General features: G+C 41.3%; 1 protein-coding gene across 1 annotated transcript; it reads left to right on the top strand.

Moving 5' to 3' along the window:
• The first annotated feature begins 1,669 nt into the window (after nucleotides 1–1,669).
• Nucleotides 1,670–27,168, top strand: LOC101884359 (inhibitory synaptic factor 1). Its single transcript, XM_087312546.1, is given in 3 exon segments — nucleotides 1,670–1,933; nucleotides 26,443–26,988; nucleotides 26,990–27,168. Coding segments are annotated over 3 exon segments (732 nt in total). The 5' UTR covers nucleotides 1,670–1,786; the 3' UTR covers nucleotides 27,029–27,168.
• Nucleotides 27,169–27,836: the final 668 nt, after the last annotated feature.

Raw genomic sequence — 27,836 nt, 5'->3', positions numbered from 1 at the left:
GCCAACCACTCCAAAAAGTAATAGCGCACCTTTCCTTCCCCAACCTGTCTCGCGATTTGAGGTGTCATTACAGTTGGACGCGCAAATGGTTGTTTTGTTTAATGCGTCTCCTCTCGGATGGTTTCTGCTATTCTGTTCGGCACACATGCCTGAATGCACTGCTCCAACAATTGCTTGTTTTGTGCAAATCCAGATAGTTTTCATCAGAGCTCCCACCAGAGGTACCCAAGAAATAATGAGGGCCTTTGTTTGGGACAAGCCTCTCAGGATGTTTTGAGGAATCATTATAGAAAGGTAAATTAGAATTTCAAACTTGCTGACACAGTCCCCCAGCCGACGCGCGCTTTGAGGAGCGCAACAGGAATATGAATGCAGGCGGCTGAAGCATCTCTTCCACATAATCACGGCAGGGCGAGCGGCTTCCTGATGTACTTGCGAGTGTCTTCTATTCATTACCGATCTAAATGGGATAATCTGGTCGGCGTGTATTGCTGCAGAGCCGACGCATTCACGAGCCTGCGCTGCAACATTGAATCGAATTAATTTGCTTCCCCAACTGTGGTTGAAAAGATCTTAGCTTGGAAGTGTGCGTGAATTGATGTGTTCGTCGGAAGTAGTGACAGGATGAGCGCGAGTCGGACTAAAGGGTAGTGTGTGTGTACCGTATAGCGAGTGTGAAAGAGGAGTTATGGAAGAGAGATCATAGAAAATGAATGCGAGTGTTTGAGGGTGAGTGAACGAGGGAGAGAGAGAGAGAGAGAGGAAAGGGGGAGGTTTCTTAAGTACTTGAGCATCAGTGACTGATAGAGGACAACATTGCAAGAGAGGTGTTGTTCATGCGTCCGTCTCTAGCGTTATCTGTGCTTGCTCACATGGGGTAGGAGATATGCTGCACGCTACGGGGGCACAGTGGGAAAAGCCTGGCAACTCTGCAGAAGCTTTTTATAGACATATGGAGCAGCAATAAGTCCAAACGGCATCATTTCCGGACCCAAAGCCACACAAGCCGAGAGAACTACTGAGATATTCTGCATGATTTGTCTTGAATTGGATGTCCGGAGCTCTCTCTGTCTCCAATTGATGGTACTTCATTGCAGGATCTGTCAGGATCACTTCTGAGTGAAGCAATTTCTGGCTCTTCCTCCCAGGTGTCACGTTGGATGCGTTTTTTTTCTTGCTCGATTGGCAGTGTGACTTGTTCTTACTATTCTCAGTGCACTTTTTTTTTTGGCAGACATGTATTCCTCACATCAAGTACTGATGGCTTCAGCACTGAAGGCTCTTCTCCTGGATGAGGATGCATACGTAGATGTGGAGAGTCAGTGAAAGGACTTAAAGATGTCCCACTTAAGGTAGTAGACTGATGCTCGGCATGTCAAGAACCTCTCGAAATAAAAGCTCAAAAGGGTGTTTTACTTATTTATTTTCCGGCTGTCTCAAGAACAAAGACTCTTTCATATTGAAAATGCTGCTGTTTGATTTAATTTTAACATCATACAGAATTGATCAAAGCTTTGCTGAGAGCAGTTTGTCTCAGTGCTGAAACTTTTTGCGTTTTTTCTTGATGCTCTCTTCCTTTCTGAACGTATTGAGAGATACTGGACGTTCCTGGACTGAATGAAAAGTTTCCTAACATCAGCGTTTCCTCAAACAGCTATGCTAAGATGCCCAGACCTGAGAATGGTTCTTTCATTCAGATAGGGTCAAACAACACTGTGGTGGGCTTCAGACATGAAGCCCGGTGTCCTGTCCCCTCCTGGCTGCCGCTGTCCTCCCCGTGTGAAGGATGTTTCACGGCTCAGCACTAGGACCGACTGAAGCAAGCAGAAGCCCTGACCGGCGAGCGGAGATCCGCAGGCACATTAAGATGGTCATGGAACAGCTGGAGGAAGTTCTCGTTGAACTCAAGGACGTGGCGAAAGAGCTCCGGGAGGTAAAACACTGATTCAAGGCCTATTTTGAAGGTTAGAGACTGCAGGGTTTAAACGAACGGGTGTCCGGTCCTAATCCTGGAGTTTCTGTTGAGTTAAGCTTCAACTTGCAACAACTGGATTTAACTGAATGCTTCAAGACTTGTTTAGCTGGTTCAAGTGTGCTCAATCAGAAATAAACTGTACAATCTTAGAAATAAAGGTACGCCAGATGTCACTGGGGTGGTACCGTTTCAAAAGGTACACATTTGTACCTAAAGGGTCCATATTGGTACCTCAAAAGTATGTATTAGTACCTAAAAAAATTAAGAGGAACACTTTTGTACTTTTTAGGTACTAATATGTACCATTGAGGTATTAATATGGGCCTTTAAGGTACCACCCCAGTGACAGCTTGCATACCTTTATTTCTGAGAGTGTAGAATAATGGTCTTCCAGGAACAGAATTGGGCACCTCTGCTTTGCAAGCTACCTTTAGTGTGTCTTTGGTCCTGGCATGAGCCCTACATATTACCCAGTAAGACGTGACATATTATTAAATTACACAAGTAGCTATGCATTACTGATTTTGCAAACTGGCTTGCAGCAGAATAACAGTAAGGGTGCTTTCACATCTAGACTTTTGTTTCGGAACCTGGTGCATTCCCCCAGTTTGTTTGGCATATGTGAATCCAGCAATCATGCTCAGATCCACGCTAAAACAATTCGTCCGAGATCGCCTGAATAAGGTGGTCTCGGCTCAATTGAAATGAACTCTTAAGCGGATCGATTGTAGTGAGAAACTAGTATGATCCAATAAATTAACGAACCAGGCTGTATTATGGTTGTGTAATAGGCATATACAACTATATGAAGAGAGAATGATGTGTGGGGCAGGATGCCATCATTCCTACCTGTAAATGTGCATTTCATGTCAAATACGAAAATGAAAGCATGCTGAACTATCAACGAGAGCTATTTATCCGTTGACCGAAATGACCGACCTGCAGTCTAGGTTTATCCGTTATTACCCTCTATAATGTAAAGCCTATAATGCCAACGGCTATGTATGAGAGAGTCTTACTTCTGATTTCTATCTGGTGACGATGTCTGCATGTCACTATTCAAAATTAAAATGCAGCTTTTTTGCTTATAATGTCTCTCATCGTCATAAATTTAAATAAGGACGCATGACAGCTGAACGGGACTCTGCAAAATAAACGGTGAAACTCTGACCAATGTGAGGAGAGTTTACACGCACGTCACTTGTTTTAGCTCTTTTGGTCCATTTAAAAATGTTGCCGTGTGAAAGCGAAGCGCACCAAGAACAAAAATAAACATTTTAACAATTTTAATCCCTGTTTCGGAACAAAACAATCAATCTACATGTGTGAAAGCATCCTAAGAAGGCAATTCATAATACTATCTAAACTATGTGGACATAAGTAGCTACCTAAACAACAGTGTTTAACAATATGTTTAGCAACTTATAACAAGAATGAACTCTGGTTCTGGAGCGTGATCCTCAAACAAACACACCTGAAAATCAAACGTAATTCTTCAGGATTGCTTGAAAATGTTTAAGGACTGAACTTGAGTTTCCTGAGTCCTAAAATTTGCTTCTGACCCAAATTGACACAAGCATTGCTTGCCACAACCTGACATGCACAATTTTTTAATTAAATTTTTACGAAAAGAAAAACAACTTTTACACCCAGTCCAAACTTACCCCACAGCCTTTACTTTCAAACCCAGCTGAACTCAAACTTAAACAGCATCAATGTGAGCATAACCTGCAGTAAGACATGGGCCGGTATAAGATTCTGACGGTATGATAACCTTGGATAAAATATCACGGTTTCATTTGACGTTAATGTGATTACTGATCTAATAGATGCCCTTTTTAAACGACTGGGTAAAAAACTAAAACCTTTTCCCCCTTTGAGCACAAAATATTTTATCTGCTGTCCTTATTAGTTTCAGAAACACCGATTTCTTTACAATTTAAAACGGCAATTTGGATATATTTTCTTCTGGAGATACTGTTGTTCTAAACACAAAACAAAAAATGTAAATAAAAAATCGTACATATACTATATTAGCAGTAGAGCAGAAAATTTTGGCGGTTTTAAAAACCTTGACTTTTCCACCCCGCAGTATACCTTGAAAACGGTTATCGTCCCATGCCTACCTGCAGTTATATTAATTTATTCATTTACTTCTTTATTATTACCTCTTATTGTCGCCTGTCTGATACAATCTATCTCTGAATATGTTATTTCTGGGTCCAGCGTTCAATTGTGAGCAGTGGTTTGGAAAAACAACCGTGATAGCCTGATTAAAAAGAAATGAGTAGCCTAATAAATCAGTTGGATTTTACCTCATCTTTGTTGAAGGGCTTCTGCACACAAAAAAGAAATGCTCTGGTTGAACACGCAGCGTAATGAAGTGAGTGCTTTTCTGATGGATCTCATTTCTATAAGATGGATGTCTGTGCAATGTTATAAACCTGTTCTTTTTCTATCTGCTTTTAGAAAAAAAAGTGTACTCAAAATGAACGGGTGCTCTGGAGTGCTGAAATGTCAATCACTTGAGATCACTGTATCCTATAACTTTTTGAGTCTTATTAGGTGCATTGGTAAAATTCACATTGATTTTAAATGACTTGAGACCCAAGGCCACCAATGCAGAACCTGGTCCACGTTTGAGGCACATCACAGTTTTAAACCGGCCATATACTCAAGGGGCAGTTGTAACCTAATAGATAGCGAGTTTGGCTTGTAAGGAAAAAGGTTGCTGGTTTGATTTCCGGCCTCGATTCACACTCTCTCCATTTTTGATAGCCAGCTGAGGTGCCCACTGCTCCGGCTGTATGCTCACAGTGTGTGTTTATGTGTGTGTGCTCTCACTCCTCTTACTTAAAATATGTGTGTGCACTTGGACTGGTTAAAAGCAGAGGACACATTTCAAACCGTATTTGACAAGGCTCGCTTTACACACTTATATTTGGAATGCATCAGGGCAGTTCATCCATATCAAAGTACAATCTGAATGAATGGGGTATTCCTAATATCTCAAATACTTCTTGATTAACTTGCAATTAAGACCCAATCCCAACTCTGTTTTTGTACCCCTACTCCTCCTTGGCCCTTGAAACAGAGTGTGAAGGGGAAGGGCTTCAAAATTTACCCCTAAGAAATGGGACACCACTACAACACCTGCACACGTCATCATTGCCCAATCCCAATTCAACCCCTTAGCTCTTCCCCTAATTCTCTTCAGCTTGAAGGTGTAGGGCTTAGGGGAAGGGCTAAATAACAGCAAATTCAGTAGATTAACTCAATAACATGCCAGCACTTAAAAAAGTCCTTTAAATCAAGTTCAAATAGCTTTACAGGAGATCAATGTGGAGATCGGCTGACATTAGTTTTGTGTTCCTAATTATTATTTCAGACCCATAAAGGGAATTACTGCTAGATAATGATCCAATCACCTGTATTTTCCCTGTCATGGCTAGGCATGTATCAGCAAACTAATAAAGCCCGATAAAGCCCTGACCTTACTGAATAAACAGTGTTCCACCAGGTCAGAAAGTATAGTTTACTGCTGAACAACTCATTTTATCATGGTAAAATAACACAGAAATCTAATATAAACACATTTCAATCTCCTCCTGAAGCTCCAACGGTCTGCTTCAAGAAACTGTCAATCACAACTGTCAATCATAATGACACACCCCATTTTTATAGCATTAAATAACTGGCTAAAAACATACTGTTTACAAAAATGAAGACCTAAACCTATATCAGCGTGATAACCAGTGCCTTAATAGACAAAACTATCTTTATTGCAAGTCTAATGATTTTTTCATTTTTATTTTGGGCTCGTTCATTAACACAGAGGAGGCGGGCTTTATGACTTGTACTGCAGCCAGCCACCCAGGGTCCGATCAAACAAAGAGGACCTTCACTCAAAAGCAGGCATGTGGCACACTTGGAACAAGCAGATCCCTTCCCCAAAGAACCATAAAGGCTGATTTATACTTCTGCGTCAAACACATGCTACGGTGTTGACGCATAGTCCTACGTCGTGGCCTTCAGCGTTACTGACGTGCACCTCTCAAAAAATGTAACTACATGTCGCATTGACGCGTAGCGCAAGCTCTGTGATTGGTCGGCTTGGTAGCGCTGACAAGTCTGAGTGGGACCGAGAGTCGCGCGAATGGTGTGACCCCGATGGAGCGATTGTTTACAAGTGTGGAGTCCCGTGAAGGAGCTCCGGATGGAAACTTTTGTTTTGTGTTTACCTCATAGTTAAAGTTGTTGCACGACCGCCGGTTCTGCCTCAAAATGAGCGAGTTTGAGCCACTTGTACATCCCGGAAGCATTCAGAAAGAACAAAACACAGGTGAAGAAACTCGACACAGAGACTCATTAACACTTCACTACCAACTAGCGTCCTGGAAGTGTTAATGCAGACCAACAGAGACAGCGCGCAGAAGTATAAATGCACAGCTACGCGTGTTGCTTGTGCCGTGGGTTATACCGGTCGCTTGACGCAGAAGTATAAACCAGGCTTAAGACTATACAGAAGTCTCAAACTCCATTTTTGGAGGGCAACGACTCTAGATTTGAGCTCCAACCACCTCCAACTCACACTTGATTAGTAGTCTGTAGTAGTCTTAAACGCCATTGGATCAGCTGTGTTTGATTAGGGTTGGAGCAAAACTGTGCAGAGCTGCGGCCCTCCAGGAATCGAGTTTGAGACCCATGCTGTAAAGACTATTGCCTATTTTGACCAGAGGTGGGACTTTCTTCCATGTGGCAGCCATATGGACCATTCCCATTTCGTTCAAATTAATGTAAATATGCGAGTCTTTGTGTATCTATAGTCTTTGTTTAAACCCAAACCCACTCTGTTCGGCCTTAGGTTTTTGGTTTCAAGGATGAGCCCTGAAGAACTCTAGAAAAAACTCTACTGCCCCCTTGTGTACTGGAGTTTGTTATTCCCCTAGTAACCAAGGAATGACAGGACTACAATGAACTGACAACTATCTGATGTTAGATGTAGCATATTTTAGTGTGTGTTTTTAGCTTCAAAGCATCTACGTGGAATGATCACTTGACGCAAATACAGGGAGGATATTTCATATGCACACACACACAAGGTCAAAAACACATCCATGCCCTTGCGATACGTCCACCTAGGGCTGTTGACTGGACAGCTTGTCACCCAAACAGCAACCAACAGATAGATTAACAAGCAGAAAGACTTGCAGAATGACACCCCATACGAGCAAGATGTCATCTGTGATGCCTAATTATCACCCGGCGTATCAGACAATAGGCCGACATTGGCGAGAGCGCATCCGATTTCCTCATCTTCTCACCTGTCAGCGTCTCGTCTCCTTTGCAGTTATCTCTCTTTGTGCTGGCCGACTGCTTTCAGCATGATGTGAGAGGACATCTCCTTAATTAATCTCTTTCCTCGGGTGGATATCTATCTGCCTCATTACTGTCACCGAGTCTATGAGTGTCCCAGACTGGCATTTGTCTCATCATCTCAGTCACAGCTCCACTGGATTTGTCTCATTTGTCTCCTTGGCCAAGTTCAGGCATCACCGGTAGCTCTGCCGCTGTTGCCTGAGTTAACACCTCCATCTGTCATTCACACCTTGCAGCGGAGCCTTATTGTTACTACTGACATCTTGTTACTGTTATTAGTTTTGCCATACACTCATCTGTCTTTCAGCTGTCTCTTATTCCATGGATAACGGTCAAACATTTGTCGTGATTCGGAATTCTTCCCTGACAAATAACGAGTGCACTGCTCACTTATAGGCCTTCCTTAATATTTGCAGATCTTTTTGATCCTGCCTTCATCTAGCTATTAATGTGTTGTACCCCTTCCCCTTGGCCCTACGCCTTCAAGCTAAAGAGAATTGGGACACCCCTACCCCATTCACGAGAACATCTTTCTTGTGTTTGGTACCCTTTCGAAAAGGTGCCGAAAAAGTCGTACGGTTTGGTTCGGTACGCCTTTTGACAGTGGAAACGGCCGTAAAAACGCACCAAACCGAACCGTACAACTCAGTGGAAACGGGGCATTAATGTATCCTTGTTTAATTTGTGCGTAAATAAATATCATTTAATTTGCCTTCGTCCATTTTATTATATTCATTTTGCGGCAGTCCCGCTGGCCTAGGATAACGGCATGAACCCGAAGTCACACTCAAATCCTGTCCTGCGCCGCACTGTAGCATCAAGTCTTGTTTGAAATAATTTTGGTCTCAGCGTCTAGTTAGCTGCAAGAGCGCGGTGATATGCATTGCCACAGCCATATCACCCTGCAACCCAAGACTGGTTACTCACTGAAGCTAAGCAGGGCTGAGCCTGGTCAGTACCTGGATGGGAGACCACTAGGGAACACTAGGTTGCTGTTGGATGTGGTGTTAGTGAGGCCAGCAGGGGGCGCTCAACCTGTGGTCTGTGTGAGTCCTAATGCCCCAGTAAAAGTGAAGGGGACGGTATACTGTGAGTAAGTGCCGTCTTTCGGATGAGACGTTAAACCGAGGTCCTGACTCTCTGTGGTCATTAAAAATCCCATGGCACTTCTCGTGAAAGAGCAGGGGTGTAACCCCGGTGTCCTGGCCAAAGTCCCTCTATCGGCCCTTACGATCATGGCCACCCAATCATCCCCTTTCACCGAATTGACTCAATCACTGTCTCTCCACTCCACCAATAGCTGGTGTGTGGTAAGCGCACTGGCGGCGTTGTCCTGTGGCAGCCGTCGCATCCTCCAAGTGGATGCTGCACACTGGTGGTGGTGTGGAGAGACCCCCCTCATGATTGTGAAGCGCTTTGGGTGTATGGCCATACACAATAAATGCGCTATATAAATACACATTACATTACATTGGTTTAAATTATTATCCAATATCAAATGTAATGGAAATGCAGTAGGTTATTAAATAAGTAAAAAAAAATGATATGGCGATCTGAAAATTTCGTACGTCGTCCAACACTAAATGCAACTAAAGCATTATGACAAAAGTCACCAAAGAACATACTGAGCAGAACTTAACTCTAAATCTTTATTTTGTCAGAATACAGCATGCGATGTGGATTGAAGCACTTTTCTCCCATATTTAACCAGCCAAACCTTCGACGCAATGCAAGTCACTTTGCATAAAAATGCATAAATGTATATGTAGATGGATATGAAAATGTATATGGGGATTATTTTCAAAGCAAATAGTCAGCAATGTATGATGAAAAATGTATGAGGTAAGATCTATCAGATGTGTTGGAGCCTCTAGCAAAACCCCAGATGAAAATCCGTGGAAAAGAAGCCCATTGGTGGTAAAGGGTTTGTTTCTCATTGCTTTGGATTCAGGATTCCTCTCGCAAAAAAAAGTTTAAATTGGCCAAATTGTTCTGACTCACACTCTGTTCCAAACACTCTGTTTAAAAAGCCTTCAGGGAAGGTTTGGCAATTATCTGACTCTACGACCTGGGGTTCTGCAGGTAAGATGACTGAGAGACAAATCAGATAAAAAAAAAAAACACACACACATGGATTGTCGCTTTTAGAATCGCAAGGGATTTGTTGCACCAGCTACTTAATTAGATTTAGACAAGGGATTTGGATAAAACTCTAAACTGACTTTTTGCTTTAATGGTCATTTATTATAGATTGTGAAACACTCTACACTGTCACGGTTCATGGGTCTGTGTGTTCTTCCTGTATGTTATGTGTTATGACGTACTGTATGTGTTGTGGTGTGCGTGCATGGGTGGGTGTGTCTGTTTACCTTTTCAAGGTAGCATGCCGTCTGATCAGCTGACCTAATCAGAGAGTTCCAGGTGATGCCTGTTTTGCGGGCTATAAAAATGTCTGAGTTTCACTGCTGGCTATCAGTCCGTTGTTGTTTTCATGTTTCTGTCTGAGTAATGTCCAGGGGTCCGTTCTTTGTACCTCGCTTAAATGATCTAAGATGATTTTGCAGATCCTGGACCTTTTAATCTTGATAACTGATCTCTGGCTAGTTTGTTGAGTTGCAGGCTTAATGCTGTGTTCACACCAGACGCGGAACGTGCAGATAAATCGTGCTATTCGCGCGTAAATAGCCGCGTGAACAAATTCACTTCAGAACAGACGCGGATTCGCGTGGTGGGCAGGGCTTCTGTCTGCCCAGTGACTGTAGCTTCGTTGCTAAAATGCTAACATGGATTTTATGAAGAAAATAACAGTGTTTATGTGCTTTATGAAGGCTGAAAAACAGCGTCGATACGTTTAGGGTCGTGTCTGAGTCCACTACATGCTTTCAGAGGTGCATCCAGCTTGGTGAGCTCATAAACTCCTCCAGAAACTGAACCTGGATCACGGAGGCTTTCAACAGTGCTTCTGACTGAGCCAAACCCAGTTTGATGACTTGTTGTCGGTGTCGCCTGGAAGGATTTCCGCCGGGAGACCACCAACAGGTTCTACGTCACAATCACGCCCCCACAAGAGCAAGCTTCTGATTGGTTAACGCGGCGCGAATGTCCGCTGAAGTTGAGATTTTCGAACTCGAGAGATTTGCACGAAACGCTCGTTAAGCACTTCAAACGTGCAAAATGCTCAACTCGCCCCGCGCCATTCGCGCGTATCGCGATATTCGCACCGTGCCATTCACGCGTATCGCGCCGCAGGATGTCTATTCGCGCGTTTGCATTGACTTAACATGTAAATCACTCGTTCTTGACGCGCGTTCCGCGTCTGGTGTGAACGCAGCATTACACTTTCCTGTGTCAAGAGAATTCATCATGTATTTCAATGCATATCAATGCATGTAGTTCTACATTTAGAAAAGATTGTCTTTATTAAACTAGTCTAGGCCTACTCAAGTTTTTTTAATCGGCGTAAGGAATAACTGCATTAATTTTGCACCAAAAAAGCATTTTCATATCGTAAAGGTCTTTGCAACGTTTGTGAAGCATCAAATCACTGGTATATTAGCAGTCAAAACACGTGCATGACTGCATAAATTATTATCCTTTAAAAAAAAAAATTTAATATTGATGAGGGGCGGCGCAGTGGCGCAGTAGGTAGTGCCGTCGCCTCACAGCAAGAATGTCGCTGGGTCGCTGGTTTGAGCCTCGGCGTTTCTGTGTGACATAGTCCCTCCAGCGTGTCGTGGGTCTTCCCAGACGCCTCTTCCTGATGGGACATGCCTGGAACACCTCCTTAGGTAGCTATTCAGGAGTTATTCGAAACAGATGCCCAAGCCACCACAGCTGACTTCTCTCGATGTGGAGAAGCAGCAGCACTAATCCAAGCTCCTTCAGGGTGACAGAGCTCCTCACCCTGTCTATAAGGATGTGCCCTGCTACCCTGCTAAGCAAACAAATTTCAGCTGCTTGTATCCAAGATCTTGCCCTTTCAGTCATAACTGAAAGCTCATGACTATAGGTAAGAGTAGGAACATAGATTGACTGGTAAATCGAGAGCTACGCCTTACGGCTCAGCTCCTTCTTTACCTCAATGTACCGGTACATTAACCGCATTACTGCTTCACCAATCTGCCTGTCAATCTCACGTTCCATCCTTCCTACACTCAAAACCTCAAGATAGTTGAATTCCTCCATTTGGGTAAGAGCTTTCCTCCAACCTGGAGATGGCAAAACACCTTTTTCCAGTGGAGCACCATGGCCTCAGACTTAGAGGTGCTGATTCTCATCTCAGCCACGTCACTCTGCAGCAAATCGCCCCAGTGCTTGCTGAAGGTTCATGTTCGATGAAGCCAACAGAACAACCTTATTTGGGAACAACAGAGATAAAATCCTGTGGTCCCCGAACTGGACGCCCTCCGGCCCAAGGCTGCGCACAGAAATTCTGTCCATAAAAATTCTTTCCAAAAGAATTACAAACAGAATTGGTGATAGAATTCTGAACGGATTTTTTTTTTCACTGAACAAAAATATTTATATAAAGTAAACATTTTTAAGAATATGTTTCTTGAAAAATATCCGATTTGTAAGAGAAAAAAAACATTATTTTTTGATTTGATTTATTTAGTTTCGAACAGAAATATCAAATGAAAATTCTTTAACAAAAATGCATTTCAACACGGTCGAAGATGGAGCAAGATGAAGCTTATTACTTTCCCATCTTATCACCACACACATCATTCGTCTATTACTTAAACTTATTTCTTCTTTTATTATCTCTTCTGTTTTTACATGGGACAAATGAGCTTTGCAAGAGACAACTCTGATATCTTACACATATCATTATTGTAAATTATATACAATATTGGGCCTAAAACTGATCCTTGTGGTATGCCACAATTTACATTTAGGTATGAAGATTTATGATTGCCAATGTCCACGATGTCACCGACTCGGTCCCAGACATTCCCCTCGCTGGCCAGCAGACGCCGCCATCCCCGGACTTCTAAGCATTACATCATCCACCTAAACTGATTGTGCACACATCAGAACTGAATTCCGTTAACGCCTCACTGCGAAGTCTTGTTCAGCCATGGCCAACATTTCTGACCGGTATTCCCTGCCTGATCTCCTGTGCATAACCCTGGACTGTTTCTCACTCTGAGTTGCCTTCTGCCTGCCCACGACCCAAGCTTGTTATACGGACTCTGAACCACGCTGCCTGCCCTCGACCCACGCTTGTTATACGGACTCTGTACCACACCGCCTGCCACTGATCTATGCCTGGTATATCACCCTGTGTCTGTCAGCCGCCAGCCCCTCGACCAATATTGAATGCTGTTGATGTGAGTTCGCACTTTAGTGCGTGTTGTATGTTTGTGATTGAACTGTGTCTATTAAATACTGCAAAATGGATCCCTCCCTGTCAGTCTCCTCGTTACACACGAATTGTTGCCTATTTTTTAAATAACTGCTTATCCAATCCAAGGCTACTCCTCCAATACCATACCTTTCTAATGTACTTACCAATATATTATGATTTATTGTATTCAATGCCTTCTTTAAATCTATAAAAACTACCTTTTTAAAACTAATAATCAAAATGCATAGGTCTAATTGCAGCATACAAAAATCACATTTATATTTAATTTCTTCCACGCTTTCTATAGATTCCAACCCACTGACTTTGCTTTCATGGCTGTTACTGGGCTACTGTGTTCATCTGCATGGCTTCCGGCCAATAGTTATGAGCAGCGCCTCTTACAATGACCATGACACTTGTGAATTTCTATAGGTCAGCATTTCTGCTTTGCAGCGTGCACGGCTCCTGTCATGTCACAACACTCTCCACAACAGTTTTCTCAGCTGATCTCCCAGTCGAGCAGCACTCTGATCTCCAATCAGTTAGTGTACAGTTGGCAGCGATGCATTAAACATGAAGCGTCTGACAGCAGCGCACAGGGCACAACCCCACGAGAGATGATCTAATACCTCTGCCAGACAGTCCCAAAACATCTCTCTCTCTCTGATAACCACACTCCGCTTAAGTGATACATTCGCAAATACAGTACAGTCCTTGCTTGTCTGAGAAAAGCTTGCCATTGTTTGTGTATTGTGCTCTTTGGAGCAGCAGGTGCGCTGCGAATGGAAATTGGGGCTGTTGAATGCCTGTCATTTGGGTTTTTTCTTCCTGTTTACGTTTGACTGCTCATTACCGAATCCCAACAGCCTGTGGTTCGCCGTTTGAATAGCTGATCTGCTATATCATAAACACTCAGCCCTGCCACATCCTGCGATGAGCGAGTCTGGCAGAGGCGCTGAAATCAGAAGCTCAGAAAAAAACAACGCAGTGCTTTGTCATCAAAATACAGAGGAATCAAACGCATCCTAAGCTGCTTAACATTGACAAAAGGCACGTAATGAATTGTAAGTGGCGCCATGTGATTGCATTACAGCTTCATATACGCACGCCGCACTAATCATAATGTAACCGTGCGAGATCTCCGCTCCTGTGCTTTGTTTTGGGTCTGAATTGTGCGTGTCAGCCTTGAGTCCATGCTCTGAGTAAGGCGAGAGAAGGAATATTGATAAGCGTATGGTTGAGTTCTTATGTAAGATGCAGTTACTAGCGCAGCAGGAGGACAAATTCCCTTCAGCACAAACAGATATTAAGTATTCCACTGCCAGGGGGTGAAATGGGGTTAGATGGAGGGAAGGATAGATGTATGTACAGACACATAAATGTGTATACATTAGGGGTGCGACAGTACACAAAATTACGTAATGAGTATTTACGCTACAGTGCTAGTGTTTAGTTTGGGTTCATTTTCCTTTACTGCTAAGATACTGAATGACTTGCCTGAGGTAAATGTAATGCAATGTGACATTGTTTCCTAGCTGTTTTACTGTCTACATCTTTCCACAGCTGAAACAGTGATTGAGCAATAGATTGAGGTTATAACTAGGATTATACTGTACTTTGAGGCCGCTAAATGCTTGATTCTGATTGGCTGATGAACATTCAATGCAAGGGTGTGTATTATTTTCACATATATGAACAGCTAATGTAGTTCCAGCCTGATCTCATGGGGAAATGTAACCATTTTACCATGTGGGTTTTTCTCAGGATGCTCCGGTTTCCCCCACAGTCCAAAGACATGCAGTACAGGTGAATTGGGAAGGCTAAATTGTCTGTAGTGTATGAGTGTGTGTATGAATGAGTATGTGGATGTTTTCCAGAGATGGGTAACGGCTGGAAGGGAATCTGTTGTGTAAAAATGTGCTAGATAAGTTGGTGGTTCATTCCGCTGTGGCGACCCCGGTTTAATAAAGGGACTAAGCTGACAAGAAAATGAATGAATTATATAGTTTCAAGTGAAACAGCATAGCCTAAAGGCCATTTTCGGGGTTTAAAGGGTACCTATGCACTTGAAAATCATCTTTTGAGAGCTGTTTGGACAGAACTGTGTTCAGTTATAGTGTGTCCATTGTCCACGTCTTGTCAGTTTAGTGGTTAATTCAGTCACATGGAAATGTGCGATTTTAAAAAGAAGGCACCCAATCCCATCCATAAAACCTACCGTCATTGAGGAATAAGCTAGTCATACTAAATTGTACGAATGAGATCTCACCTAATCATACAACCAGGGCCGGAGCAAGCTGAACTGCCGCTCTAGGCAGAGGACAATCACGCCGCCCTCAACCCCAATGTGAAAACGAAAGTGATCGGTTATGAAAATGAAGTGAGGTGTCGCGGACCTCTTTTCCGGTGCACTATGCACGGATATAACTGAGGACGCGCGAGTGCTGAGGGAGGGAGGGAGGTGTCGCGGACACTGCGCTCTTTATTCTGCCGCCCTATGCGTGGATATAACTGAGGACGCGCGGGTGTCGTGGACCTCAATTCTGCCGCCCGACACGCGGGTGCTGATGGAGGTGTCGCTGACGCCGCCCTCTCTATTCTGTCGTCTATGCGCGAATATATCTGAGGACGCGGGTGGTGAGGGAGGTGTCGCGGACATAACTGAGGACGCGGGTGGTAAGGGAGGTGTTGCGGACGCCGCCCACTCTATACTGCCGCCCTAGGCAGCCGCCTAGGTCGCCTCTATGGACGCGCCGGCCCTGCATACAACAATCAAAAGTTACAAATTGCTGTGAGATCGTGTTGGTAGTTCCAGGCAGAACTTGACCACAGTACCGTTTCGTATCACTACGCTGAATTATTTCAGTTATTTCACAGCTACAGCAATCAAAACTAAACAGAAGGTTTTGGATGAGTTGATATTTTGGATGAGACAATAAACTAGTCCTACACACAGAAGCTGCTTGAAAACAATTAAAATAATAAAAGTATTAAAATTCAACAGCTGAACAGTATCTTTCGGCGTGGAAACCTTAGTATAAGCAGAATGATTTACAACGGGGCTGTTGAATTATCAGTTAATACAATGCTACAGCCTGACGTCAATTAATCTCTATATAAAGAGGAAGGAATGATGGTTGAACTGAGACATTTATACAGCACTCGGTCATATCACACAAACGTGAGTTTAATAGCATTTATTGTTTTGATTTCCTCTAATTGTTTGAGGTTAAATTGACTAATTTCATAAAATTTTATTGATATAGTTTTAAGTGAAACAGCATAGCCTAAAGGCCATTCTTGGGGTTTTTCAAGAGTTCACACTTAGCTGATGATCTATAAAAAGCTTGTTTGGCATGCTGTCCCGGGAGAGAGCCCCGAGCTCAAGGGATCCTCGAGCCCGGGGCTTCCTCCCGTTGGCAGAGCGAGAGGGAAGCTTGAGCTCGGCGGATCTCAGAACTCCCCGGATGCAGTAGGTAAGGGAACAAAAGGGTTAGACAATGCTTGATTGTTATGCATGTTGTATATCTTTGGATGGTGGGAGGAAACCGGAGAACCCGGGGAAAACCCACGCGGACACGGGAAGAACATACAGACTCCTCACAGAAACGCCCACCGGCCTGGTGGGACCAGGGCTGGCAGTGTTCTTGCTGTGGGGCTCACAGTGCTAACCACTGGGCCGCCGTGCCGCTCGATCAGACTTAAAGGAGAAGAATAGGGGAGGAAGGGGGGTTTCTTCCAAACGAAGATAAAACGGAATGTAAACTGTGGTTATTTATAGTAGCTTAGGGCTCATATGATTGGAAGATAGTGATTAGCAAATACGAGACCGGCCGTGATAAATCATAAGCGCGTGATCCTCTCGAAATTAGTTCATGAATAAACTTCACAAAGGGCACCTATAATGAAAATCATCTTTTGAGAGCTGTTCAGACAGAACTGTGTGCAGTTATAGCGTGTCTACAGTCACATTGGGGTTAAATAAAAACAATAAGACTATTTTTTTTAACAATTTTCTGACGTAAAAAGTGGATCCTTCCCATTTTGAGGCTGACCGCAACATGACGTTCCCCCACCCACCGAATTGATTGACAGTCGCGTAATAACATGTCTCCATAGTAAAGCTGCGGTCACACTGGGCTTTTCCTCCCATAGACTTCCATTCATACACACGCGAATGCGTCAGACCGGAAACGCAGGGTCATGCGTTAAGTTTCGCAGGTCGCTGTGCAAAGTTCAAGCTTGGTGAACCTTTGAAATCGCACCACTTGACTGCGTGAGACCAATCATGGATCAAAGCACGACCTCTCTGGACAGAATTTAAAAACACGCTCACTTTTTTTAATGTCTAATAATCTTGTGTAATCCCTCCCCTTTTCACAGCGCTATACGACAAAATTTCGCACACACAAACTCCGTGACCGTAGCTTTACGCATATAATCATATCAACAAGACAGGACGTGCACAAAGCAACTGGGATTAAAAGATCCGTTCAGCTCTCTGTAATCATCGATCTTCAAATGTCGATCACTGAAAATATGAAGCATAACATTTCATTCAAACACAAATCACCCAATACAAAGATTTTAATCTGTCAGCATCCGTTTATGAATATATAATGAGCCTCATTTTAATGCTAATGATGTTGGTTGAATAAAAGCTTTAATCTGCATCTATTCTTGACAGTCATGTGGATTCTAAAGATCTGGATCACAGCACATTGGCAAAATCTGTATCGTTCGTTTGTCCATGCAAGTCCGTGTTTGGTTGAGCCATATCATTTGAAATACATACAAATATTGTCATATCAGATTATTAGAATAAGGATGTGTGAGTTCTGCACATGCAGCGGCACAAAAAACCCCGTGCATGTTCAGTACAGATGAATGCTGACCTGAAAATGCCAATTTTTGGTAGAGCTACAGTATGTGTACAGTTATTCACCTAATATTATTCATGGCCTAGCTCAGCTACACATCCTGATTCTACAGTCAGTTTGGAGAAAATAATATGCAATATCTTGGTATCTTCTCAGCAATACTACACATTTAAAGTTTACCATTGGAATTGCAGGGTGTTGCTAAGCCATTCTGACAGATTTTTTTTTGTAAGTGGTAGCCAGCGTATTCTGGAAAGTTGCTGGATGGTTGTTTACTAGCGCAACACAAAATCTCTCTAATATTCAGCTCCATTCATGTTGCATAAGTTTCTCCTTCAAATATGGCGCTCCTGTTTATTTTATAGTTTACTTCGTTTATAAGTTTTGGTGAATTGGAGGCTGATTTGTGCATTTTCTGTTTGTCTACTACTTTTTAAGTTTTCAAAAAAAGTCATGTTGTAGGAAATGTATTTTATACAATTATTTTTATTGAATGAAATCTTGTACAACATTCTAAAATAGTTTTCACATGAGATTGGGCTACATTTTTATCATCTACAAGGTGAGTTGCAGGTCTGATATCTTTAAGGGGTCATGAAACTCCAAAACACTTTTTTTTAAGATGTTGACAGTCATATATGTGTCCCACGCTGCTATAAACACTCTTAGGACACATCTATTTCACAAAAATTAGTGAAAATTGGTTGTTTTTGCGTTATTTCGAGTAAATTTGTTTTGAAATTTTTGAAGCTGCGTCACGGCCATTAGATCATTGCGTGTATTCCAGTGTGTAGACTGGATGTCTGTACTGGCGAGTGCATCGTGACGAGTGTGCAGCATTAATTCATGAGAAACACTTGGTTCAAACCAATCCGCGCTCTCTATTTTGAATAAGGTGCAGCTTCATTAATATGCATGATCGTTTCAAAGACTGTTTTAACTGTTGCAGTGTTCAGACGGCAGAGAGACGCCACGTTGTGTTGCCAAAACAAGTGGAAGAAGAAGAATTGCTTGAAGACACGGGTCGTCAGTGTTGTGTTTATTATTGTGCTCAACGAAGGTTTTGTTTTTATTTTCCGCTATGAGAGTGCAGTGGTCTTTATTTGTTTATTCAAAGTCAAAGTTGGTAAGTATCGTCAGCCGCTCTCTATCAGTGTTTAAAGACATACCTTAGTCAAAAGGATTTAGTAATTATTAATCAAATAAAACTAATCAAACTATTACCGTTGTTTAGAATTTTCGCTGCTTTTTTGACAGGATAGTCTATACACACACAGCTTGTGACGCTACCTACCGAGTGCATCTAAGTTACCGAGAAATGCAGAGTTTTTTTCCTCTCATTCGCCATGGAGTATCAAACACTACATTAAAACTACACTCTTTCAGCAGTTTCTCACATCCAATATCTCGTTTGTCACGATGGGCATGCAGGAAATGTTCCTGAATGAAAGTGAAAATGCCAAACTGCAGTTACAGTCCACAAATTAAGAATTTGGCAAATAATTTGATTACTGATGTCCATGTAAACACAGTCACTTGTCTTTCTCCCCTGTGTTTTAAAACCTTCCCTTTAAAGGGACATGAACCACATGAAAAGGGGAGTTTCAGTACACGCACAAACACAGACCCAGGGGAGAAAGACAGCGACTACGTTTACATGGACATCAGTAATCAAATTATTTGCCTTAATCTGAATAAAACAATACGATGAAGGTTGTTTACATGAGTTTTTTGAATGTTCCTTTAATGATCCCGTTTTACATGTTATAGCACATAATTCGATTAACTTCATTAAATTGTTGCCACGATATCCACATTTTCTCCAGAGTTTAATGTAATTTTGGGTGTTTCATTCTTAATTTGTGGACTTTAACTGCAGTTTGGCAGTTTCACTTTCATTCAGGAACATTTCATGCATGCTCCCCGTGACAAACAAGATATTGGATGCGAGGAGCTGCTGGAAGAGTGAAGTTTTATTGGAATTTTTGATTCCGCACTTTGTATGGGAGATAAAACCCCTCTGCATTTCTCTGTAGATGCAGAGAATAGCGTCAAACAGCCGCGTTTGTACAGACTATCCTGTCATGCAGCAAAAATACTACACGACGGTAATAGTTTTAAATAACTTTGCCTTTGAATAAACATGAACAAAAAAACACTAATCACACACATACCAAATCTGTAGAGACAGGACAATCGAAATCAACAAGTCCAGTGGTAAGTCCAGATTTCACCATTTCCAGATGCGAAAAGTTCTCAGGTAAAAAAATTATAACAATATGTTACAAACATATTGTTGTCACATGTTAGCTGACCACTGTAATCCACAATGTAAGCCCACACGCAGCCACGTGTCCATCGGCTATCGACCCATGTCTCCAAACAATACTTCTTTACTTCCACTTGTTTTAATTACGGTTGGCGACAGTATTAATGAAGTTGCACCGCATTCACTATAGAGTGCGCTGATTGGTTCAACTAAGTCTACTCAAAGACGTCACTTTGAACCAGCCAATACAGCTTCAAAAATTATTTTCAAACCAGAACCAAATTTACTCAAAATAACTCAAAAACAACCAATTTTCACTTTTTTTGTGAAATAGATGTGTCCTAATACTGTTTTTAGAAGCGTGGGACACATATATAACTGTCAACATCTAAAGAAAAATGTGCTTTGGTGTTTCGTGACCCTTTAAAAAGTAACAGCAAGCTTTTTAAAATGTATGATTAACATATTTTTGTTGTTGCATTCAGTTCAACAGAAGACATTTAGGTTTGGGTTGCTACATAAATAATTTGTTAATGACCTTAACTAAAGCTGAGCAAAGCATTTCTAAATCTAGTTCTCAGCATGCATTGTACTGTGTGCAACTAGAAGGGCATTGTAAATATTGGTTTGAAATATACATGTTTTTGAGCCAGAAGAAACAGAGAGAAACTTGTAAATATTTAATGCTCAATTATAATGGGATTTAGAAGAGTTTTTATATTGGTAAATTGAGGGTTTGCATTATGCTGAACTGTGTGCTTAGCTTGACGACTGCTGCACAAATCCCGTATTTAATATTGCTTTACTTAATGAGCAATTATTGCTCAAATGTCAGTGTAGTGATCTACTTTTACCTCGCACTTCTGCCAAAGTCATATCATGTATACTACTACAACTGTATTATTTAGCAGCAGACTAATGTTATGGTGTACTGTACTATAATAGTATGCAATCTGAAAGCTGCTGCTAGATGTAAACCTCATCATCTCTTAGTTTACTCAGTTGCACTTTCTGTCATTATTTACTCACCCTCGAGCTGTCCCAGATCTGTACTTACTTTTCTCGAGGAAGAAAAAAGCAGATATTTCAGGAATGTTTTTGTTGCATAATATCGCCCCATTATGTTTTTCAGGCAATACCTTCATTACTTTCATTACCTTGCTGTTTCAAAGCGCAAATATAAAAGGCCTGCAAAGTTTCAATGATCAAAGTGCAAATAAATTGAGTTATTGTCTCCTAAAAGGAGAAAGCGATTTTGAACTGCCTGAACAAAGGTTTGACTCTCAAACACCGTCGTAGAGGACTGAAAGAGTTTGCTTTGTGTTGTCAGCATGTTGCAAAGATGCTGTGAAAGCAAATATACGCTTGTAAAGTATGAAGGTTTATGCTAGAATCTAACTAATAAATGGAGATGCCACCAATACTGCTCACATTACTGTGGAAGAGCTAAATTCTAATATATACTGAACTTTTGGTTTCTGACAAGATACCATAGATGTATACACTAGATATCGCATAGGGAACCTGAGCATGCGTCAATAGCGCCGCCACATTGGTACAGTGCTTCCAGGAAAAATGTCCTTCAACTGCACTAGTCAAGACAGGGTTATTACGAGAAGATGCGGGACTTTAGCGCTGTCTACGGGTGTAGTAACGAGCAAACAAAGAAAACAAAGCACAAAGGCAAAACATTTCATAGGTATGATTTAGTTTATGTTTTTGTATGTTCTGAACTTTTGTGCTAATCAGGTAACGTTATTGATGATCATACAGTCACTTACTGCATTCACCAAAGATCATTGCTGTAATCTCACCTGAACATATTGTGGATGTAAAACTATTGTAAGAGACAGGCACGTGCACACATAGGGCTCAACCTGTGCAGTGCACATGCCCTTTTTAGTCTTTGATAGGAAGTGCCCTTCCAAAATTATGAAAAGTGCCCCCGCGACGCGGCACACCTTCGGTCCCGCCCTTCAGTAGGCGCGCGACAACACCGCTCTTGAGTACGCGAGCGACAACACAGCTGTATAACACGTCAATTTCTTTTGCAATTTTCTTACGTGCGTCGCCGCTACGTCGCCGCCTAAAATGTTTTTTATGTGTCGTCGCCGCTACCTCGACGTCTGCCCTCCCATTCACTCCTATTCAAAATTCGACACGTTGAGGCGGCGACGTAAGGGTCGACTGCTCCTTCTCCTTCTCCATGTGGGGCTGAGAAGTGGCACGATCCACTCGCCATACAGCTGATCAGTAAGCGCACGATAACACCGCTCTTCAGTACGCTCCACCCCCCCACTTCCCTTAAACTCTTCCAAAAATTTATCCTGCACATGCCCTTTGGACGGTCTCTGCACGGGCCTGGTAAGAGACATCTGAGCAACATCTGTAAAAGTAAACTAGTCATGCACAGATTGAGATTTTTCAAGGTCGTGACTGACAGATGATTGGAAATATGAGCACATGAACAAGATGTAACAAGATGTGCCACTTCACTGAATTCCCATTATAGGGTTGTTTCAACAAAAAAAAAAGAAAATTCTGTTATTTATTACTCGCCCTCATGTCATTCCAATCCGCTGAGACCTTTGTTCATATTCAGAAAACAAATTAAGATATTTTAGATGAAATCTGAGAGCTCCTTCGTGGACCGCAATGGTACCTAGATGTTCAGAACAGGAACAAAAAATATTGTCAAAACTTTCCATCTGATGTCAGTGGTTCAACTGTAATCACAAGAAACGCCAAGAACGCTTTTTATTTGTGTCAAAGAAACTGTAAAAATGACTTTGTTTGTATATGTCTTCCATTCTGGATTAGAGTACATGTTTGTTATGAGCAAGATAGTATATTGTGCTTTTGACTTTATGGCACGAATAACACTGTAGTGCCCATAGTAAATGGAGTGGTGTAAAGTAACTAATTACAAATACTCAGATTACTGTAATTGAGTGGTTTTTTCAGGAATTGTAATTTACTGAGTAGTTTTAAAAATGTGTACTGTTTAACAGCCATATCACTCTGCAGCCCAAGACCGGTTACTCACTGAAGCTAAGCAGGGCTGAGCCTGATCAGTACCTGGATGGGAGACCACTAGGGAACACTAGGTTGCTGTTGGAAGTGGTGTTAGTGAGGCCAGCAGGGGGCGCTCAACCTGTGGTCTGTGTGAGTCCTAATGCCCCAGTAAAAGTGAAGGGGACACTATACTGTCAGTGGGCGCCGTCTTTCGGATGAGACGTTAAACCGAGGTCCTGACTCTCTGTGGTCATTAAAAATCCCATGGCACTTCTCGTGAAAGAGCAGGGGTGTAACCCCGGTGTCCTGGCCAAAGTCCCTCTATCTATCGGCCCTTACGATCATGGCCTCCCAATCATCCCCTTCCACCGAATTGGCTCTATCACTGTCTCTCCAATCAATAGCTGGTGTGTGGTGAGCGCACTGGCGCCGTTGTCCTGTGGCTGCCGTCGCATCATCCAAGTGGATGCTGCACACTGGTGGTGGTGTGGAGAGACCCCCCCTCATGATTGTGAAGCGCTTTGGGTGTATGGCCATACACAATAAATGCGCTAAATAAATACACATTACATTACATTACATTACAACTCTCCTTTGAGTACATTTTTAGTGCAGTATCGGTACTTTTACTCCACCTGCAGTCACTACTTTATATTTTCGGTCACACTTTACAATAAGGTTCATTAGTTAATGTTAATTAATGCATTTACTAACATGAACAAACAATGAACAATACATCTACTACAGTATTTATTCATGTTAGTTAATGAAAATACAGTAGTTCATTGTTAGTTCATGTTAACTCATGGTGCATTAACTAATGTTAACAAGCATGGACTTGGATGTTAATAATGCATTAGTAAATGTTCAATTATGATTAATAAATGCTGTACATGTGTTGTTCATGATTAATTCATGTTACTAAATGCATTACCTAATGAACCTTATTGTAAAGTGTTACCATATTTTCTTGTCGATGGAGATTAGAAAAATCAGTCCTGTGATTCCTGTCAAATCATATTGCACCATACTGAACTACCTCAAGACATGCCAAAATTCAAGCTTGATTGAGAGCTGTGGGTTGAAAGCAAATACAGCAAACTGTATTACATGAAAGTTGCCATGGGTAATTTCCTAATTTATTTCATAATATTTATAAATAAATAGAAAAAAATACTTCAATTGTATTTACTAATGCATTCTATTTTTTGGAAGCAATAATGGAGTTCAATGCCGAATACACTAGTCATGCTGAACCTGCTTTTGCCTTGATTTTTATTCTTTAAGTGACAGAATGTAAATTTTTTAAAGATCTGATTTATGAACGACTTTTAATTAAAACATTTCATTTCAGTTTGCTTACAAACAAACAAACAAACATACAAACAAAAGGTTACATTAAAATAGAAATGAGAAATGCATTTCTGTTAAAGGCATTCCCCAACCCAATCATTTTCCCTCTGGGGGCCAAATCAAAGGATACAATGGGCCAACTTTGGCCCGTGGGCCCTAGTTTGGCCATCTCCGATTAAAAATGTCCAAGAAGATACTTACATGCAATGACCCAGAGACTGTTCAGACTTAATGTAACTGATGGGAAGATGATGGACTTTTACTGTATGATGACCAAAATGGCCTTAAACAATGACCAAATGCACTACAGAATATTACGTTTACACACACGCACGCGCAAATTAAATGTAAACGGATCAACCTTTCCCAGTGTTATACTCACTACTCTTGAGTACTTTTAAAAGGGCTACTTTTTACTCATACTTTGAGTAATATTTACAACAGATACTTTTACTCCTCTTGCACTACATTTTTGAGCAAGCAATTTTGGTTCCTTTTTCTGGACATTCTTTGAACAACTCAAGATCATTTCTGTATATTGAGGATGAGTGAGGTCTCATATTTCATCTCAAATATCTTAATATCAAGACTCAAAAGACTCCCACTTATTTAAGATGGCTTTTAATACTTAATTAATTTTTATCTGCACTATTGCTGTGTATATGTTTTGATTTCTCTTGTTGATTGTACGGTGTCCTTGAGTTGCCAGGAAGGCGCCTTTAAATAAAATGTATTATTATTATTTGTCTAAAGATGAACATAGGTTTCATGGGATTGGAACAATTTAAGGGCGAGCATTTATTGACAAAATGTTAATATTAGGTTGAACAAATCCTTTAACTAGAACAGGGGTGGCCAACCCTGATCCTGGAGAGCCACCTCCCTGCAGCTTTCAGTTGGTACCCATATCAAACACACCTGCCTGTAATTATCACGTGGTGTTCAGGTCCTAATTAATTGGTTCAGGTGTGTTTGATATGGGTAGCAACTGAAATCTGCAGGAAGGTGGCTCTCCAGGAACAGGGTTGGCCACCCCTGAACTAGAAGCTCTGCTTGGTAGAAAAATCATTTGTTTTATACAGAAATCTATAACATATTTGTAATTTTAATAGTTGAAAAATAATATACACTATCTGATAAAAGTCTTGTCATAGATCCCAGTTGTAAGAGCAACAAATAATAACTTGATTTCTTGTTTATTATTTGTAAAAGTGGCAGATCCCATTCATCACAAATACAGCAGAAGACATATTGGAACCCACTTGGAGCCAAGATTCTTACAGAAATCAGTCAAGTTTAGTAAAGAAAAAATCATGGTTTGGAGTTAAATTCAGTATGTGGGAGTGCGAGTGATCTGCAGAGTCGATGTCAACAACAACAACAGCCTGAGGAATCAAGACATTTGTGCTGCCCATTACATTACAAACCACATGAGAGGTCGAATTCTTCAGCAGGATAGCGCTCCTTCTCATACTTCAGCCTCCACATCAAAGCTCCTGAAAGCAAAGAAGGTCAATGTGCTACAGGATTGGCCAGCCCAGTCACCAGGCATGAATATTATTGAGCATGTCTGGGGTAAGATAAAGGAGGAGGCATTTAAGATGAATCCAAAGACTCTTGATGAACTCTGGGAGTCCTGCAGGAACGCTTTCTTTGCCATTCCAGATGACTTTATTAATCAGTGATTTGAGTCATTGTAGAGATGTATGGATGCAGTCCTCCAAGCTCATGATGGAGTCAGACACAATATTCATTCTGTTTCCACTGCAGCATGACTTTATATTTTATACTGGACATCATTTCTGTTAAGTGACAAGACTTTTGTCTTAGCAAGGTCAGATCTTACTGTCCTAATTAAATCATTAAAAATCAAGGCATGATCATATTATGGTCAAATAAGCGTAATCTAGAGGCATTTGCCTTTCATATAAGCCTCTTTTAATAGCAAATGATCAACTAGAAGTCAAGTTATTATTTTGTTGTTCCTAAAACAAGACCTTTCTCAGATATAAGTAGAATTTTTGTAATATATATCTGTAATATTTTGAAATATATGACATCCACAGATGAATTTATATGCTATTTGCCAAACATCAGATTACTTTATAGTGTCCAAATCCAACATGAGATCCACAAATCCCAGAGTTTCCAGAATCGAAACTGTACAAGCTACAAGTGCTTCATCCAGACATTTACTCCAGTTTTCTTTGTCTCCATTCAGGTTGTGGCTCAAATTGACAAGTTAACATCTGACATCGACCTGGACTCAGATGACGACCTGACACTAGTGTGCTGCAGCGAGGACCGCAGTGACCTCCTGCAAACCAAGACTTCATCCGGCAACCATTTACTGCACAATCCTCTGCTAGATACCCTCCGCTACCCAAACACGGCCAAGAAACAAGAGTTAGAGCTATACCGCAGAAGCTGTGGAGATCTACCCGCCCTCAACGGACCCCTGAAGGCCCCAAACAGCCCCAAAGCAACCTGGCTCTTCGGATCTGGAGGACGCCTGCATTACTACGACAAGACTCTATATCACGCGCTGTGCTGCGACGATGATGATTATGACGAAGGCAGAGGTGGAAGGAGCTCTTCAAGGCTGTCGTCCACTGATTCGGTGTTTACAGCTTCTCCGCCGAGGTTTCTGACGCCCAGATGTGACCGTAAAAAATACTCCAGCCCGGACTCGCAGAAGAGAGCCCTCCGTAGCTGCAGCACGCAGACCGTTTCTGATAAAAGCACACAGACACACTTCCCGTACATTCCCAGCCAAACAAAGAGCTGGAAGTGACTACGAGTACTAAAACCTACCCAAAGCATCCCAAAAAATCTGAAGTAATTCATCCACAGAATGAAACGTCTGTTGTTGTTTTTTTTACCGTCATGCTGTTCTTTCACAGGAAGCGGAACTAAAAAAAAAAAAGTAGAGATGCAAATCTGCCAAAGGACATTTTTATTCATAAAATTAATCTATGTGACAATTAAAATAAAATTTAAACAACATTAAAAATCTTTTAAATGTACATTAACATTCAAAGGTTTGGAATAGGCAGGATTAGTATGTTCACCAAGGCTTTACAGCTTTTAATACAGTAAAAATAGTGCATATATATATATATATATATATATATATATATATATATATATATATATATATATATATATATATATATATATACACCCATATATATATATAGTGCATATATATATATATATATATATATATATATATATATATATATATATATATATATATATATACCTGCATATATGTATATATACCTGACTAGAGTCTTGTCAACATACTTACTGGGGTTGTCGCTAGACCATTAATTCACATTACGATACTAAACCAGCTGAAGTAGCGGGATATCAAGAAGTATTGCGATACTGTAATTCATAACTCAAATCTATGAAATAAAGAAAATTGTCAGAAATACTATAGTTTATATGTTATAATAGGCCTATTTGAATTGAAATCATAATTCCCTTTTTATTTAAACATTTATTTGCACATCAATTCCCCTAAAATACAGTTCTTTTTGTTTATTTTGACTGACCAACAAAAATACATTAAAATCAAGGTACAAATTACAGCAAATGAAATCTGTA

The sequence above is a fragment of the Danio rerio genome, chromosome 25 (assembly GCF_052040795.2).
Source record: "Danio rerio strain M-AB ecotype USA chromosome 25, GRCz13ab, whole genome shotgun sequence".
Classification (NCBI taxonomy): Eukaryota; Metazoa; Chordata; class Actinopteri; order Cypriniformes; family Danionidae; genus Danio; species Danio rerio.
The sequence above is the reverse complement of the archived record's forward strand: the minus strand, read 5'-3'. Positions and strand labels throughout refer to the sequence as shown.